Here is an 18,315-nt window from a genome sequence, read left to right on the forward strand (position 1 = left end):
GAGGGGTGGAGGGGTGTACAGGTCCAGAGGGGGTTGCAGAGACAGGGAGAGGTGTAGGGGATCGGAGGGGATTGCAGAGACAGGGATGGATGTAGGGGACAGGGAGGGGTGACGGGGACAGGGAGGGGTGACAGAGACAGGGAGGGGTGACAGAGACAGGGAGGGGTCAGGGGATTGGAGGGGATTGCAGAGACAGGGAGGGGGATAAGGGACCGGAGTGGGGAGGTGGGGGGATGTTACAGAGACAGAGGGGTCCGCCTGGAGATGAACCAGTCGTCTATCAGTGGATCCTCCCTGCAGCGGGAGCCCCGCGGGGTGGGGCGAACGCAGAGACGTGCCAGCCCGGGAACGGAGGGCGGTTCAGCAGCGGAGGGCGGTTCAGCAGCTGGTGGAACAGGTCGAGTCGCTTCGCCGTCCCAGGTCCCGGAACTATCGCCTGTCCCTCCATGGCAGCGCTCCTCCGCAGCTGCGCCCGCATCCTGCACCGTTGCCCCAAGCCTGTGCCGGGGTTCCCAGCCCCAATGGCCTGTCCAAGCGACCACCGCTGCTCCCAGAGCCGCATCCACAGCCAGGGCTTGATCTTCCGCCAGGTACCAGGCCGTTCAGCCCTCTACCGCTGATACACCGCGACAGGAGGCCGTTCAGCTCCTCGACCACTATTAAATCGGAACCAGAGACCGTTCAGCCCCTCTACCCGTGTTAGACTGGGACAGGAGACCGTTCAGGCCCATCTACCCCTGTTAGAAGGGGACAGAAGGCCATTTTGCCCCACTCCCCGTTAGGCAAGGACAAGAGGCCGTTCAGTTCCTCCCTACTGTTACATGGCAGTTTGAGGCCATTCACCCACTTGTTGTCTTCAGAGAGCCTGGCCCCCTGTGGACTGACACCAAGCCATGTTGGCATCAGAGACAGTGCATCCTCGGTTAATGATTGCCTAGAGATGGGTCCCATTAACAACAGTAGGGATCGCACGTACACACACACCCACCCACTGGAATTCTCCATCTTTGGCAGATGTTTGAAAAGATCAGTTCGACTTACACCTATATTCTGGCTGATGCACAGACCAGAGAAGCCATCATCATTGATCCAGTTCTCGAAGAGGTCAGCAGAGATTCCACATTAATTCAGGAGCTGAGGTTAAAGCTTCTCTACGCAGGTAAACTTTCTGCATCAGCCCATCACCTCGGTCAGATACAGAGTGAAGCTCCCTCCGCACCGTCCCATCACACACTCCTGGGGTCAGACACAGAGTGAACCTCCCTCCGCACCGTCCCATCACACACACTCCCTTTGTCAGACCCAGAGTGAACCTCCCTCCGAACTGTAACGTCACATACTCCTGGGGGATGGACACAGGGTGATGCTCATTCCACACCGGCCCATCACACACTCCCGGGGTTCGGACACAGAGTAAAGCTCCCTCCGAACTGTAACGTCACATACTCCTGGGGGATGGACACAGGGTGATGCTCATTCCACACCGGCCCATCACACACTCCCGGGGTTCGGACACAGAGTAAAGCTCCCTCTGCACCGTCCCATCACACACTCCCGGGGTCGGACACAGATTGAAACTCTGTCCGCACCATTCCATCACACACTCCCGGAGTCCAACACAGAGTGAAGCTCCCTCTGCACCATCCCGTCACACACTCCTGGGGTCGGACACAGAGAGAAATTCCTTCCATACTGCCCCATCACTCATTCCCTGGGTCAGACCCACAGTGAAGCTCCCTCCAGAACGTTCTATCACATAAACCCGGGGTCGGACACAGAGTAAAGTTCCCTCAGCACCGTCCCATCACACAATCCTGGGGGTCGGACACAGATGAAGTTCTCTCCGCTCCATCCCATCACACACTCCCGGGGTCGGAAACAGAGTAAAACACCCTCCACACCTTTCCATCACACACTCACGGGGTCAGACACAGAGTGAATCTTCCTCTGCACTATTCCGTCACACACCCCGGGTGTCAGACACAGATTGAAGCTCCCTCCACATTGCTCCCTCACAAACTCCCGGATCAGACACAGAGTGAAGCTCCCTCCACACCGCTCCATCACACACTCCTGGGGTCAGACACAGAGTGAAGCTCCCTCCACACCGTCCCATCACACACTCCCTTTGTCAGACCCAGCGTGAACTCCCTCCGAACTGTATCGTCACATACTCCCAGGGGATGTACACAGAATGAAGCTCACTCCACACAGTCCCATCACACACTCCCGGGATCAGACACAGAGTGAAATTCCATCCGCACCGTCCCATCTCACACTCCAGGGGTCGGACACAGAGTGAATCTCCCCCTGCACTATCCCATTACATACCCCGGGGGTCAGACACAGATTGAAGTTCCCTCCACACCGCTCCATCACATGCTCCCGGGGTTGGTCACAGAGTGAAGCTCCCTCCGTACGGTCCCTTCAGACAATCCCGGGGTCAGACTCAGAGTGAAGCTCCTTCCGCATAGTCCCATCACACACTCACAGGGTCAGACTCAGAGTGAAGCTTCCTCTGCACTATCCTGTTACACACCCCGGGGGTCAGACACAGATTGAAGTTCCCTCCACAACGCTCCATCACACACTCCCGGGGTCGGACACAGAGTAAAGCTCCCTAAGCACATCCCATCACACAATCCCGGGGGTCGGACACAGATGAAGTTCCCTCCGAACTGTCCCGTCACACACTCCCAGGGTCGTACACAGAGTGAAGCTTTGTCCGCACCATCCCATCACACACTCCCAGGGTCAGACCCAGAGTGAAGCTCCCTCCAGAACGTTCTATCACACAAACCCGGGGTCGGACACAGATGAAGTTCCCTCCAAACTGTCCCGTCACACACTCTCGGGGTCGGACACAGAGTAAAGCTCCCTAAGCACCTTCCCATCACACAATCCCGGGGGTCGGACACAGATGAAGTTTCCTCCAAACTGTCCCGTCACACACTCCCAGGGTCGTACACAGAGTGAAGCTTTGTCCGCACCATCCCATCACACACTCCCAGGGTCAGACCCAGAGTGAAGCTCCCTCCAGAACGTTCTATCACACAAACCCGGGGTCGGACACAGATGAAGTTCTCTCCAAACTGTCCCGTCGCACACTCTCGGGGTCGGACACAGAGTAAAGCTCCCTAAGCACCTTCCCATCACACAATCCCGGGGGTCGGACACAGATGAAGTTCCCTCCAAACTGTCCCATCACACACTCCCAGGTCGGACACAGAGTGAAGCTTTATCCGCACCATCCCATCGCACACTCCCGGGGTCAGACCCAGAGTGAAGCTCCCTCCAGAACGTTCTATCACACAAACCCGGGGTCGGACACAGATGAAGTTCCCTCCAAACTGTCCAGTCACACACTCCCAGGTTCAGACACATAGAGAAGCTCGCTCCACATCGCTCCGTCACACACTCCAGGGCATCAGGCACAGATTGAAGCTCCCTCTGCACTGTTACATCATACACTCCCGGGGGTCGGACACAGAGTGAAACTCCCTCCGCACCATTCCATAACACACTCCCGGCGTCTGACACAGATTGAACCTCCCTCTGCATCGTCCCGTCACACACTCCTGGGGTCAGAGACAGAGTGAAGCTCCCTCCACACCATCCTATCACACACTCCCAGAGTCAGACACAGAGTGAAGCTCCCTCCGCACCGTCCCATCACTCACTCCTGGGGTCAGACACCAACTGAAGCTCCCTCCGAACCGAGGTTGGGGTGAACGGTAAGATGGACCTGTTGAGGAAGGGATGGTTGGGGTTAGAGCATCCACTGCACAGGAGCCATGTTCACCACGCGTTTAAAGCGCTGACCTGCCCATGCTGTTGCACAGTGAACACGCACTGTCACGCGGACCACATCACCGGGACCGGGCTCCTCAAGGCCGCTATTCCTGGCTGCCAGAGTGTCATCTCCAAGGACAGTTGTGCCAAGGCGGACAAGTGGATCACCGAGGGAGACATCATCGAGTTCGGGAAGTTCGTGAGTAGTCGGGAACGATGAGGTGATAGGGGTGGGATGAGTGGCATGGGGTGGGAGGAGGAGAGTGTTGGAGGGGCAGTGAGGATAGAGTGGCAATGAGTGAGGGGCAGTTAGAAGGGAGGGGGAGGGAGGGATGATGAGTGGGGAGGGAGGGGCATTGACGGCCGGTGTGTTTGGGGGAGTGGGGATGGAGGGGCAGTGAAGGGTGGTGAGTAGGGAGGGGGAGTGGGGATCTAAGGACGGTTGGGAGGGGCAATGAGGAGGGAGAGGCGGTGAATATTAAGGGGAAGAGGGGCAGTGAGGAGCGAGGGGAAGAGTGGGGCGATGAGTAGTGAGGGGCGGTAAGTGGGGAGGGAGAGGCATTGAGGAGGGATGGGCAGTGAGAAGGGAGGTACAGTGAAGGGCAATGAGTAGGGAGGGGTAGTGAGGGAGGGGTAGTGAGGAGGGAAGGGTAAGTGAGTGAGGGGCAGTTGTATCTGTGATCCTGCCAAAGTCTCTCTCCTCCTCAGTCGGTGATGGCTCGTTCCACCCCAGGACACACTGACGGGTGCCTGACCTACGTCCTCAATGATCATTCCATGGCTTTCACTGGTGACGCCCTCCTCATCCGTGGATGTGGTCGAACCGACTTCCAGCAAGGTATACACCCCACCCCATTTCTGTATCTCCTGTTGTCCCTTACATTTCTCCCTATCTTTAACTCCTTCCAGCACCTACACCTTCCCGGGAGTGTGTCATAGGACGGTGCAGAGGGAGCTTCACTCTGTGTCTGACCCCCAGACTTAAATAAAGTAGTACTAGAATTTCTATGGAAGGGGAAGTTAGCTAGAGTAGCGATACATAAATTGACTTGGAAATATGCCTTGGGAGGTTTACAATTGCCTCATTTTAAAAATTTTGAAGCAGCTCAGTTAAGATTTATTAATTGCATGTTGAATGTTTTGTATCCTCCTATTTGGGCCAGGGTAGAATGGGCTGGTATTTCAGAACCTTACATCGTTTCATATTTAAGTGAAATTCTGTCTTATTACAGAGTTATAATGTACCGATTTAAAAACATTTGTTAGAGATTTGGACTAAAAGGAATTTATTGATAGGTACGAAAGGTAAAATATCGCTTCAGGCTCCAATATATCAAAATAAATTGATTCCTTTTTCGCTGAACAATAGATTTTTTAAAAATGGCAGATTAAAGGAATAAAGTTGTTGCAGGATTGTTTTGAAGAGGGTAAATTTTTATCGTTTAACCAAATTAGAGCGATATTTGGAATTTCAGTGAATGCTTTATTTGTGTCCTATCAAATTAGAGCGTTAGTGAAAGATCATTTTGGAAGAGAAATGAAAATTCCTAAGTTAATGAGATTTGAGTTCTCATTCATTAAATAAGGTTTTATTTCTGAGATGTACGTATAGAGCAAGTCTAGAACCAGGGGTCACGGTCACAGTTTAAGGATAAAGGGGAGGTCCTTTAGGACTGAGATGAGGAAGAATTTTTTCACTCAGAGGGTGGTGAATTTATGGAATTCTCTGCCACAGGAAGTGATTGAGGCTGGTTCTATAGCTATATTTAAGAGAGAGTTAGATTTAGTACTTGTGACTAGGGGGATCAGGGGGTATGGAGTGAGAGCTGGAACAGGGTACTGAGTGGATGATCAGCCATGATCAAAATGAATGGCAGTGTAGGCTTGAAGGGCCAAATGGCCTACTCCTACGCCTATTTTCTATGTTTCTATGTATTGTTGCCAGACACTATGGATAAAATAAATTTAGATACATCGAGGATTAAATGGGAAAATGACTTAATTTGCGATATTAATCAGGCCAGTTGGGAGACGATGTGTTTTGATGGTGTGACTAAATTGCTTAATGTCAGATATAGTGTGGTTAATTATAATTTTTTGCATCAGTTGTATCTGACCCCTGAGAAATTGAAAAAAATATGGATTTAGTAATTCAGAAGTGTGTTTTAGATGTGGATTTTGTGTAGGTTCATTTATTACACTCAGTTTGGCTTTGTGATGAGGTTCAACCATTTTGGCAAAAAAATTAGAGAATTTCTTCAAAAATTGTTTAAATTAAATTTTTATTAGATCAAAAAATTTTTTTGTTGGGTTCTACTTAGTGATTTGGGGTGGGACAAGTTTCAGACAGCTTTACTTCATCTAGCATTGGCTGTAGGACGTCAATGTGTGGCGATTTCATGGAAAGATGAGCCTGAGGTAAATGTAACTCGTTGGCAATAATGAGTTGAGATCTTGTATTTATATGGAGAAAATAACATAATTTGCATGAGAATTATGACTTTTTTATTAAGATGTGGTCACCATATTTGAAATGTTTGGGTTTAGTAATATCTTAAATTGTCATATGTGTTTCTTTTATAATTTTTTTTTATGCTTCCCTTGCGGGGTTTGCTGAGGGGGGTGGGTTAGTTGTAGTTTTTCATTTTTATATTATGGACTTTGTATAAGTTTTTTCTTAAAAATTTTAAATAAAGTTTTGTGGAGGGAACTTCACTCTGTGTCTGACCCCAGGTGTGTGTGATGGGACGGTGCGGAGGGAGCTTCGTTTTGGGTCTGACCTCGGGAGTGTATGACGGGATGGTGCGGAGGGAGCTTCACTCTGGGTCTGACCCCGGGAGTGTGTGACGGGACGGTGCGGAGGGAGCTTCGCTCTGTGTCTGACCCCGGGAGTGTGTGACAGGACAGTGCGGAGGGAGCTTCGCTCTGGGTCTGACCTCGATAGACTTGGGATCAGTACCCATGGATTGGAGGGTAGCTAATGTTACGCCACTATTTAAAAAGGGGGGTAAAGAAAAAGCGGGGAATTATAGGCTGGTGGGCCTTACATCTGTAGTGGGCAAAATAATGGAATCCATTATTAAGGATGTAATAGCGGAGCATATGACGAGCAGTGAAGGGATCGGATAGAGTCAACATGGATTTACAAAAGGTAAATCGTGCTCGACAAATCTATTGGAATTCTTTGAGATGGTAAAATAGATGGGGGAGAGCCAGTGGATGTGGTGTACCTGGACTTCCAAAAGGCCTTCAATAAGGTCCCACATAAACGACTGGCATGCAAAATCAAGGCTCATGGGATTGGGGGCAAGGTATTGATGTGGATTGAGAACTGGCTGGCAGATAGAAGACAGAGAGTTGGGATAAACGGCTCGTTTTCTGAGTGGCAGGCAGTAACCAGTGGGGTGCCACAGGGATCTATACTGGGACCCCAGCTGTTCACAACTTACATTAATGATCTAGATGAGGGGATTGGATGTAATATCTCCAAATTTGCAGACGACCCTAAGCTAGGAGGGGTTGTGTGCACTGAAGAGGGCGTCAGGAAGCTCCAGTGTGATTTAGATAAATTGGGGGACTGGGCAGATACATGGCAAATGCGCTACAATGTGGATAAATGTGAGGTTATCCACTTTGGTAATACAAACCGGAGGGCAGATTACTATTTGAATGGCAATAGATTGGGAGATGGGGAAGTGCAGAGAGGCCTAGGGGTTCTTGTGCACCAGTCACTGAAGGCGAGCATGCAGGTACAGCAGGCGGTTAAAAAGGGAAATAGAATGTTGGCCTTCATATCAAGAGGGTTTGAGTATAGGAATAAGGATACCTTACTGCAGCTGTACAGAGCCTTGGTGAGACCACACCTGGAGTATTGTGTGCAGTTTTGGTCACCTTATCTAAGGAAGGATGTTCTTGCAATGGAGGGAGTGCAGAGGCGATTCACCAGGCTGATACCTGGAATGGTAGGAATGACTTATGAGGAAAGATTGCACAATTTGGGATTGTACTCGCTGGAGTTTAGAAGATTGAGAGGGGATCTCATAGAGACATATAAAATTCTGGCAGGACTGGACAGAATGGATGCGGAAGGGATGTTTCCAATGGTGGGGAGTCCAGAACCCGGGCCATGGTTCGAGGATAATAGGCAAACCATTTAGGACTGAGATGAGGAGGAATTTCTTTACCCAGACGGTGGTGAATCTGTGGAATTCATTGCTACAGAGGGCAGTAGAGGCAGGTTCATTGAATATATTTAAGAGGGAATTAGATATATTTCTTCAGTATAAGGGAATTAGGGGTTACGGAGAGAAGGCGGGGATGGGGTACTGAACTTTAAGATCAGTCATGATCTTGTTGAATGGCGGAGCAGGCTTGAAGGGCAGAATGACCTACTCCTACTCCTATCTTCTATGTATCTATGACCCCGGGAGTGTGTGACGGGATGGTACAGGGGGGGGAGGGGGGGAACTTTCGCTCTGTGTCTGAACCCAGGAGTGTGTGACAGGACAGTGTGGAGGGAGCTTCGCTCTGGGTCTGACCCCGGGAGTGTGTGATGGGACGTTGCGGAGGAAGCTTCACCCATGTTTATGACCCTGGGCGTGTGTGATGGGACGGTATGGAGGGAGCTTCGCTTTGTGTCTGACCACAGGAGTGTGTGATGAGACGGTGCGGAGGGAGCTTCACTCTTTGTGTGACCCTGGGAGTGTGTGATGTGACGGTGCGGAGGGAGCTTTTCTCTGTGTCTGACCTTGGGAATGTGTGATGGAATGGTGTGGAGGGAGCTTTACTCTGTGTCTGACCCCAGGAGTGTGTGATGGGACGGTGTGGAGGGATCTTCGCTCTGTGTCTGATCCCCGGGTGTGAATGATGGGACGGTGGAGAGGTAGTTTCACTCTGTGTCTGACCCCAGGAGTGTGTGACGGGATGGTGCGGAGGGAGCTTCACTTTTGTATCTGACCCCAGGAGTGTGCGATGGGACAGTGTGGAAGGAGCTTCACTCAGTGTCTTAACCCACGAGTGTGTGATGGGGCAGTGCAGAGAGAGAGCTTTACTTGGTGTCTGACCCCAGGACTGTATGATGGGATGGTGCGGAGGGAGCTTCACTCTGTGTCTGACCCCTGGAGTGGTGGTATGTTTTGCATGAATCTGGTATGCTTTGTGTTTTATAAATCTGGTTGATTACTTCCAGAAGGGGAGGAATTAATAAGTCTTTAAATGTTTTATAGAATTCTATTGGGAATCCATCCTCTCCTGGTGTTTTATTGTTCGGTAGTTTTTTTTCAATCTGAGGCGCCTGCAAGCTCACACCAAGACACAAGAGAAACTTGTCCGTGAACTACTCTTTGCAGACGATGCCACTTTAGTTGCCCATTCAGAGCCAGCTCTTCAGCGCTTGACGTCCTGCTTTGCGGAAACTGCCAAAATGTTTGGCCTGGAAGTCAGTCTGAAGAAAACTGAGGTCCTCCATCAGCCAGCTCCCCACCATGATTACCAGCCCCCCCACATCTCCATCGGGCACACAAAACTCAAAACGGTCAACCAGTTTACCTATCTCGGCTGCACCATTTCATCAGATGCAAGGATCGACAATGAGATAGACAACAGACTCGCCAAGGCAAATAGCGCCTTTGGAAGACTACACAAAAGAGTCTGGAAAAACAACCAACTGAAAAACCTCACAAAGATAAGCGTATACAGAGCCGTTGTCATACCCACACTCCTGTTCGGCTCCGAACCATGGGTCCTCTACCGGCACCACCTACGGCTCCTAGAACGCTTCCACCAGCGTTGTCTCTGCTCCATCCTCAACATCCATTGGAGCGCTTACACCCCTAACGTCGAAGTACTCGAGATGGCAGAGGTCGACAGCATCGAGTCCACGCTGCTGAAGATCCAGCTGCGCTGGATGGGTCACGTCTCCAGAATGGAGGACCATCGCCTTCCCAAGATCGTGTTATATGGCGAGCTCTCCACTGGCCACCGTGACAGAGGTGCACCAAAGAAAAGGTACAAGGACTGCCTAAAGAAATCTCTTGGTGCCTGCCACATTGACCACCGCCAGTGGGCTGATAACGCCTCAAACCGTGCATCTTGGCGCCTCACAGTTTGGCGGGCAGTAACCTCCTTTGAAGAAGACCGCAGAGCCCACCTCACTGACAAAAGGCAAAGGAGGAAAAACCCAACACCCAACCCCAACCAACCAATTTTCCCCTGCAACCGCTGCAATCGTGTCTGCCTGTCCCGCATCGGACTTGTCAGCCACAAACGAGCCTGCAGCTGACGTGGACTTTTTACCTCCTCCATAAATCTTCGTCCGCGAAGCCAAGCCAAAGAAGTTTTTTTAATATCTCCTGTAATTCTTCTATTTCAAATGGTTTTATTGATTTATTTTGTTCCTCTGTTTGTAATTTTGGTAGTTCAATTTTAGTTAGAATTCATCTATTTTGTCTTCTTTCCCTTCGTTTTCAGTTTGATATAATTGCTCGTAGAATTCCCTGAAGTTTTCATTGATCTCCGTTGGATTATATGTAATTTGTTTGTCTTTTTTCCTTAATGCCAATACCATTCTTTTAGTTTGTTCTGTCTTAAGCTGTCACGCTAGAATTTTGTGTGTTTTTTCTCCTAGTTCATAATATTTCTGTTTTGTCTTCATTATGTTCTTCTCCACCTTATATGTTTGTAGTGTTTCATATTTTATTTTTTTATCTGCCAATTCTCTTCTTTTAGTTGTATCTTCCTTTATTGCTAATTCTTTTTCTATATTTATTATTTCCCTTTCCAACTGCTCTGTTTCCTGATTGTAGTCCTTCTTCATCTTTGTTACATAACTTATTATTTGCCCTCTGACGAACGCTTTCATTGCGTCCCATAGTATAAACTTATCTTTCACTGATTCCATATTTATTTCAAAGTACATTTTAATTTGACATTCAATGAACTCTCTAAAATCCTGTCTTTTAAGTAGCATGGAGTTTAATCTCCATCTATACATTCTTGGTGGGATGTCCTCTAGCTCTATTGCCAATAACAGGGGTGAGTGGTCCGATAATAGTCTAGCTTTATGTTCCATTTTCCTAACTCTCCCTTGAATGTGGGCTGATAACAGGAATAGGTCTATCCTTGAGTATGTTTTATGTCTACCCGAATAGTATGAATATTCCTTTGGGTGTTGTTTCCTCCATATATCCAAAAGTTGCATTTCTTGCATCGATTTAATTATAAATTTGGTTACTTTGTTCTTTCTGTTAGTTTTTTTTCCAGTTTTATCCATGTTTGAGTCCAAATTAAGGTTAAAATCCCCTCCTATTAGTATGTTCCCTTGCATATCTGCTATCTTCAAAAAGATATCTTGCATAAATTTTTGATCTTCTTCATTAGGTGAATATACATTGAGTAAATTCCAAAATTCTGAATATATCTGACATTTTATCATTACATATCTCCCTGCTGGATCTATTATTTCCTCTTCTATTTTGATTGGTACATTTTTATTGATTAATATAGCTATTCCTCTGGCTTTTGAATTATATGATGCTGCTGTTACATGTCCTATCCAATCTCTCTTTAATTTCTTGTGCTCTATTTCAGTTAAATGTGTTTCTTGCACGAATGCAATATCAATTTTTTCTTTTTTCAGTAAATTTAGGAGTTTCTTCCTTTTGATTTGGTTATGTATTCCATTAATATTTAAAGTCATATAGTTCAACATAGCCATTTTATACTTTGTTTATCTTTCCTTTCCGTTTCCTCATCACCACCTTCCCTTCTTACCATTTCTGCTTTCTTTTTTTGAACACATTATAAGACAACATTTCTAAAACATAAAATATTTCCACTATTCTCATATCTAAAATTCCTTTAACCCCAATAGTCCCTCCCCTTTCTGAGTTGCCCTTTGTCCCTTGTCGGGCAACCACATCTCCCCTCTCCATTTGGATTTGCGAATCCGCTCGCAAGCGTCAACTGATTTCGCAGTGACTGTAATTCTTCCCCACCCAGCCCCCCCCAGAAAAGATTTTAATCTTCATATATTACAAAGATCACTCTCTTAATTCCCTCCTTACTTCCTTTCTTTCCCTTCTGAGTTCTTACCTATACTCTATTTTTTATATATACACATATATATACATACACACATATACATATATAAAATATATATATATATATATATATATATATATATGAAAAGAGATTGGAAGTGTTCTGACCATCGGTTGAGGATGGAGATCTTGTCGCTGAGGAGGACTTTGCCGTCTGAGCTGCGCAGCGGGCTTTGGACTTGGGGTGAGGGGCCGTACACAGCCTTTAGAGCCTCGTAGAAACCCCTGAAGTCGCCAATGTCCGCGCTGAGCTGTGTTCGTTTGGCGAGGCTAGTCCACCACTCATTTTGGATCTCCCGGAGTTTGCGCTGAAGATGGCTGCATGCGCGACGGAAGGCTTGTTTTTTCTCTGGACAGGACGGCTTTGTAAGGTGAGCCTGGTGGGCAGCTCGCTTCTTTGCCAGCAGCTCCTGGATTTCCTGGCTGTTTTCGTCAAACCAGTCCTTGTTTTTCCTGGAGGAGAAGCCCAGTACCTCTTCAGTGGATTGCAGTATGGTAGTCTTCAACTGATCCCAGAGGGTTTCAGGGGACGGGTCCGTGAGGCGGGTTGCAACGTCGAACTTTGCTTTGAGGTTTGCCTGGAAGTTTCCTCTCGCTTCGTCTGACTGCAGTTTTCCAACATTGAACCTCTTTCTGGGGGCTTTATTGTTCCTGGGCTTTGGCTTGAAGTGAAGGTTGAGCTTGCAGCGAACCAGCCGGTGGTCAGTGTGGCATTCCGCGCTAGGCATGACCCTGGTGTGGAGCACATCTTGTTTGTTACTTTCTCGCACCAGGATGTAGTCCAGGAGGTGCCAGTGTTTGGATCGGGGATGCATCCAGGTGGTCTTAAGGCTGTCCCTCTGCTGAAAAAGGGTGTTTGTAATGACAAGCCGCTGTTCTGCGCAGAGCTCCAACAGGAGGCGCCCATTGTCGTTGCACTTGCCGACGCCATGCTTGCCCAGGATTCCTGGCCAGGTTTCTGAGTCTTTGCCGACACGAGCGTTGAAGTCGCCCAGGATGACAACCTTGTCGGCTGTCAGTACCAACCGCTCAGTCCAAGATTCCGCCCTGCTCCAGCTCCCTCAACAGCCCCTAAGGCTAGAGCTGGATGAGGTTTCCCACCCTGGATGAGACATATAAGGCAATCGAACAACTGAAAAGTGGCAAAGCAGCAGGTATGGATGGAATCCCCCCAGAAGTCTGGAAGGCTGGCGGCAAAACTCTGCATGCCAAACTGCATGAGTTTTTCAAGCTTTGTTGGGACCAAGGTAAACTGCCTCAGGATCTTCGTGATGCCACCATCATCACCCTGTACAGCACCCTGTACAAAAACAAAGGCGAGAAATCAGACTGCTCAAACTACAGGGGAATCACGTTGCTCTCCATTGCAGGCAAAATCTTCGCTAGGATTCTACTAAATAGAATAATACCTAGTGTCGCCGAGAATATTCTCCTAGAATCACAGTGCGGCTTTCGCGCAAACAGAGGAACTACTGACATGGTCTTTGCCCTCAGACAGCTCCAAGAAAAGTGCAGAGAACAAAACAAAAGACTCTACATCACCTTTGTTGACCTCACCAAAGCCTTCGACACCGTGAGCAGGAAAGGGCTTTGGCAAATACTAGAGCGCATCGGATGTCCCCCAAAGTTCCTCAACATGATTATCCAACTGCACGAAAACCAACAAGGTCGGGTCAGATACAGCAATGAGCTCTCTGAACCCTTCTCCATTAACAATGGCGTGAAGCAAGGCTGTGTTCTCGCACCAACCCTCTTTTCAATCTTCTTCAGCATGATGCTGAACCAAGCCATGAAAGACCCCAACAATGAAGACGCTGTTTACATCCGGTACCGCACGGATGGCAGTCTCTTCAATCTGAGGCGCCTGCAATCTCACACCAAGACACAAGAGAAACTTGTCCGTGAACTACTCTTTGCAGATGATGCCGCTTTAGTTGCCCATTCAGAGCCAGCTCTTCAGCGCTTGACGTCCTGCTTTGCGGAAACTGCCAAAATGTTTGGCCTGGAAGTCAGCCTGAAGAAAACTGAGGTCCTCCATCAGCCAGCTCCCCACCATGACTACCAGCCCCCCCCACATCTCCATCGGGCACACAAAACTCAAAACGGTCAACCAGTTTACCTCTCTCGGCTGCACCATTTCATCAGATGCAAGGATCGACAATGAGATAGACAACAGACTCGCCAAGGCAAATAGCGCCTTTGGAAGACTACACAAAAGAGTCTGGAAAAACAACCAACTGAAAAACCTCACAAAGATTAGCTTATACAGAGCCATTGTCATACCCACACTCCTGTTCGGCTCCGAATCATGGGTCCTCTACCGGCATCACCTACGGCTCCTAGAACGCTTCCACCAGCGTTGTCTCCGCTCCATCCTCAACATCCATTGGAGCGCTCACACCCCTAACGTCGAGGTACTCGAGATGGCAGAGGTCGACAGCATCGAGTCCACGCTGCTGAAGATCCAGCTGCGCTGGATGGGTCACGTCTCCAGAATGGAGGACCATCGCCTTCCCAAGATCGTATTATATAGCGAGCTCTCCACTGGCCACCGTGACAGAGGTGCACCAAAGAAAAGGTACAAGGACTGCCTAAAGAAATCTCTTGGTGCCTGCCACATTGACCACCGCCAGTGGGCTGATAACGCCTCAAACCGTGCATCTTGGCGCCTCACAGTTTGGCGGGCAGCAGCCTCCTTTGAAGAAGACCGCAGAGCCCACCTCACTGACAAAAGGCAAAGGAGGAAAAACCCAACACCCAACCCCAACCAACCAATTTTCCCTTGCAACCGCTGCAATCGTGTCTGCCTATCCCGCATCGGACTTGTCAGCCACAAACGAGCCTGCAGCTGACGTGGACTTTTTACCCCCTCCATAAATCTTCGTCCGCGAAGCCAAGCCAAAGAAAAAAAAAAATATATATATATATATACCTACCTACATTCACACATACATATAGTTTGTTGTCATTTTTGTTCTTGTAACATCTCTTCATCTCTCTGTCTGTTTTGTAGTTGTTCTGCAAATTTTCGTGCTTCCGGATCCGAGAATAGTTTGTTTTGCTGCCCCGGAATAACTATTTTAAGTACTGCTGGGTATTTTAACATAAATTTATAACCTTTTTTCCATAGGGTCATTTTTGCTGCATTAAACTCCCTCATCTTCTTCAGGAGTTCAAAACTTATATCTGGATATAAAAAAATTTTTTGACCCTTGTATTCCAATGGTTTTTTGTCTTCTCTTATTTTCTTCATTGCCTTCTCCAATATATTTTCTCTTGTTGTACATCTTAGGAATTTTACTTGGTTTTTGTTGTGGTTGTGGTTTAGGGGCTAATGTTCTGTGTGCCCTTTCTATTTCCATTTCTTCCTGTAATTCTGGTCTTCCTAGGATCCTGGGGATCCATTCTTTTATAAATTCTTTCATATCTTTCTTTGCCTTCTTCATCTTCCTTAAGGCCCACTATCTTTATATTATTTCTTCTATTGTAATTTTCCATTATATCTATCTTCTGAGCTAACAGCTCTTGTGTCTCTTTAACTTTTTTATTAGATTCTTCTAATTTCTCTTTTAAGTCCTCTACTTCCATTTCTACGGCTGTTTCTCGTTCTTCCACCTTGTCCACTCTTTTTCCTATATCTGTCATGATCATCTCTAATCTATTCACTTTTTCTTCTGTACTTTTTATTCTTCTTTTTATTTCACTGAATTCTTGTGTCAACCATTCTTTTAATGTTTCCATATATTCTTTAAAAAAATTTTATCCATGTACTTGCCCTTCCCTTCATCTTCCCTTTCTCTGTGTTCTTCCTCCTCTTCTTCTGAGTCCACTCCAGGATCTGTGTCCTTTACCTCTGTCTCTTCTGGTTTTCTTGTTGGGTTGTTTATTTTATTTTGTTGGGTATTTTTGGTCTTCTTATTTTTATTAAAAGTGTCTTGGTGTTGGTCTTCTTCCTCTGGGTTGGTCATCTGTTGTTTCTTTGATTTCTTATTTTATTCTCTTCCTTCTTGTTCTCGTTATTTTCTATGTTTTCCTCTTGCTGTTGTGTTGTAATTGCCTGTTTCAGCTGCGGAGATCTACTCCTCAGCTGGTCCCCCCTCCCGTCAGTGTTATTTTTGTCTTGCGCATCGCGCATGCGCGAATCCTCGCGCATGCACAGTTGCGCACTTTTGTTTGGCTCCGTGAGCCATTTTTGTAGTCCCGAGTTTGGGGCTTAGACTGACCTCTGGGAGCGGGCTTCTCTCTCCACGGCGGGCCTCCTCGTACCGGTAAGGCCTTCACCTTCTTCTTCCGACGTCTTTCCTTCTTCTTTCCTTCCCGTTGATTTTGGTTTTTCTTTCTTCACTGCCATTTTCTCCACACTTTTACTTTCACTTTTTTATGGTTTTTATGTTTGTGCCTTTGTTTTTTCTCTATCTTTTTTTAACTTTTCTGGAGAGGGCTGGAGTTCCCCTACCGGCCACTACTCCATCACGTGACTCCTCCGAGTGGTGGTATGTTGATGTTCTCAAAATCTCCCTGTGTTTCCCATTCCGAATGTTTTGCCAGGTTGTCCCGAGACACTCTACCGCTCAGTCCACGAGAAGATCTTTACCCTGCCACCGGATTGCCTCCTATACCCAGCACATGACTACACGGGTGAGTGGCCAGTCTGCCCAGCCGCTTGCTAGCAGGGGAGAGGCTGTGTGGCCCATTCAGTTTACACCTACCGCTCCTCTCCAACCCACTGTCTCACCTTGTTGGGACCTCTCCTCCCATCCCCAGCTCGTTGGGCCAAGATACCACCCCCTGGTTCCAGACAGTGTTGGGGGAGTGAATGGGTCCACCCAAGGGAGCTCGTCTCTTTTGGCTGAAACTAAGAGCCCACCCCATTTCCCCACCCCCCCCCAGCCTATCTAGACCTACCCTTGGCCCCCGAACCCCAACCTGATGTTTGGTGGTGTCATAAGTTCCAGAGCTGGGAATTAGGGATAGCATTGACTTTGGAAGACTTTGTGAATGAGCATGAGTGCTGAAAGGCCTTATGTCCCAGTATAACAGGATCAGAGGGGCTAAATGGCCTCCTGACCTGGTGATACAAGAAAGAGTGGCTGAATGACCTCTTGTCCCAGTAATACAGGAGCAGAGGTGTTGAACAACCTCCTGTCCTGATGTAACATGGTAGAAGGGCTGTCCTGGTATAACAGGTGTAGAGGGGATGAATGGCCTTTCCCAGTGTAACAGGGGTAGAGGGACAGTCCAGGTGTGCAAACAGAGAGGGGCTGAATGGCCTGTCCCAGTGAAATAGGGGCAGAGGGGATGTTCCGGTGTAGCAGGTGAAGAGGGGAAGAATGGCCTCCTGCTGTCAGACACGATGTCCCTGTGCTCTCCCCGGCAGGACGGACGGTGACCACGGTAGAGGAAGAACGCAGCCACAATCCACGGCTCACCAAGTCTCTGCCGGAGTTCGTCACCATCATGAACAACCTCAACCTCCCGAAACCAAAGCAGATCGGTGAGGACCTGTCGGAAACATACCCCTGTCCCCATATGAAAACCGTTCCCATCTGTGAACGCAGGGCCATCGAAAACACAGACCCATTAGAAACACACTCACAGACACACCCACACACTCATGACAATGGCCTGAATCTATTTTGTTTTTCTCCCCATGTTCCCATCATCCATCCCTTGTTCCCCTCTACCACCTCCACCACCATTGTCCCGCTCACATTCCCCTCAATTCCCCTCAATCCCACTCCCCGACCCTTCTCCTCCCCCACCCCCTCTTCCTTCCCAAACTCTCTCCCCACCCCTTTTCTCTCCCCCCCACCCCTCCTCTCTCCCCCCCACCCCTCTCCCCCATCCCTTCTCTCTCCCACATCCCTCTCCCCAACTCCTCTCCCTCTCCCCCACACTCTCTCCTTCTCTCTCCCCACTCCTCTCTATGCCTTTCTCCCTCCTTATCCATCCACCCTGACAGATATCGCAGTTCCTGCCAACCTGCGTTGTGGGCTCCAGGAGTGATAAGAGCATGGGCGGGGTGGGGGGGGTGGATTAGTGGGAGTGAATTTCCCCAGATGTACAGGATTTCAGACCTGTCGTGGTGATCCCTGGTTTGAAACCCACGGTTCTGCCAGGTCTGTCTGTAGCTCTGAGATCCCCTGTTTGGTCATTAAATCTGTTCTCCAGTTACATAAACTCAATGTGTGTGGTTCTGCCCCACCTGGAGTCCTCTCCCACCCATTCCCAGCACCAGGGAGATTCCTGAACCGGGAAGTGAAACCTGTTGGAAACGATGTCGGGAACAAGTTAAACTGGCTGACAGGCAGAAGCAGGAACACTGGGAAGACAAGTCATTGTTGGTGCCAAAATTCCCTCAATCCTGTGGGACCTTTCACTGACTGCCTCCCAGAGACAGGGAGGGTGTAGGGGACCAAAGGGG

General features: G+C 48.5%; 1 protein-coding gene across 1 annotated transcript; it reads left to right on the forward strand.

Annotated features, from left to right (window-relative positions):
* Positions 1-223: 223 nt before the first annotated feature.
* ethe1 (ETHE1 persulfide dioxygenase) lies at positions 224-18,071 on the forward strand. The gene is made up of 7 exons (XM_069940079.1): positions 224-590; positions 1,015-1,159; positions 3,843-3,991; positions 4,501-4,630; positions 16,440-16,529; positions 17,269-17,385; positions 17,854-18,071. The coding sequence occupies exons 1-7, from the start codon at positions 234-236 to the stop codon at positions 17,895-17,897; spliced, it is 1,032 nt and encodes a 343-aa protein (XP_069796180.1). The 5' UTR covers positions 224-233; the 3' UTR covers positions 17,898-18,071.
* Positions 18,072-18,315: the final 244 nt, after the last annotated feature.

The sequence above is a fragment of the Narcine bancroftii genome, chromosome 5 (assembly GCF_036971445.1).
Source record: "Narcine bancroftii isolate sNarBan1 chromosome 5, sNarBan1.hap1, whole genome shotgun sequence".
Classification (NCBI taxonomy): Eukaryota; Metazoa; Chordata; class Chondrichthyes; order Torpediniformes; family Narcinidae; genus Narcine; species Narcine bancroftii.

What these genes read in the sequence shown, in the direction of transcription:
- ethe1 (XM_069940079.1), top strand. Translation starts at nt 234, where the DNA reads ATGTTACAGAGACAGAGGGGTCCGCCTGGAGATGAACCAGTCGTCTAT. An exon ending in TCATCGAGTTCGGGAAGTTC is followed by an intron (nt 3,992 to 4,500) that starts GTGAGTAGTCGG and finishes TCTCCTCCTCAG; the next exon opens with TCGGTGATGGCTCGTTCCAC. An exon ending in TCGAACCGACTTCCAGCAAG is followed by an intron (nt 4,631 to 16,439) that starts GTATACACCCCA and finishes ATGTTTTGCCAG; the next exon opens with GTTGTCCCGAGACACTCTAC.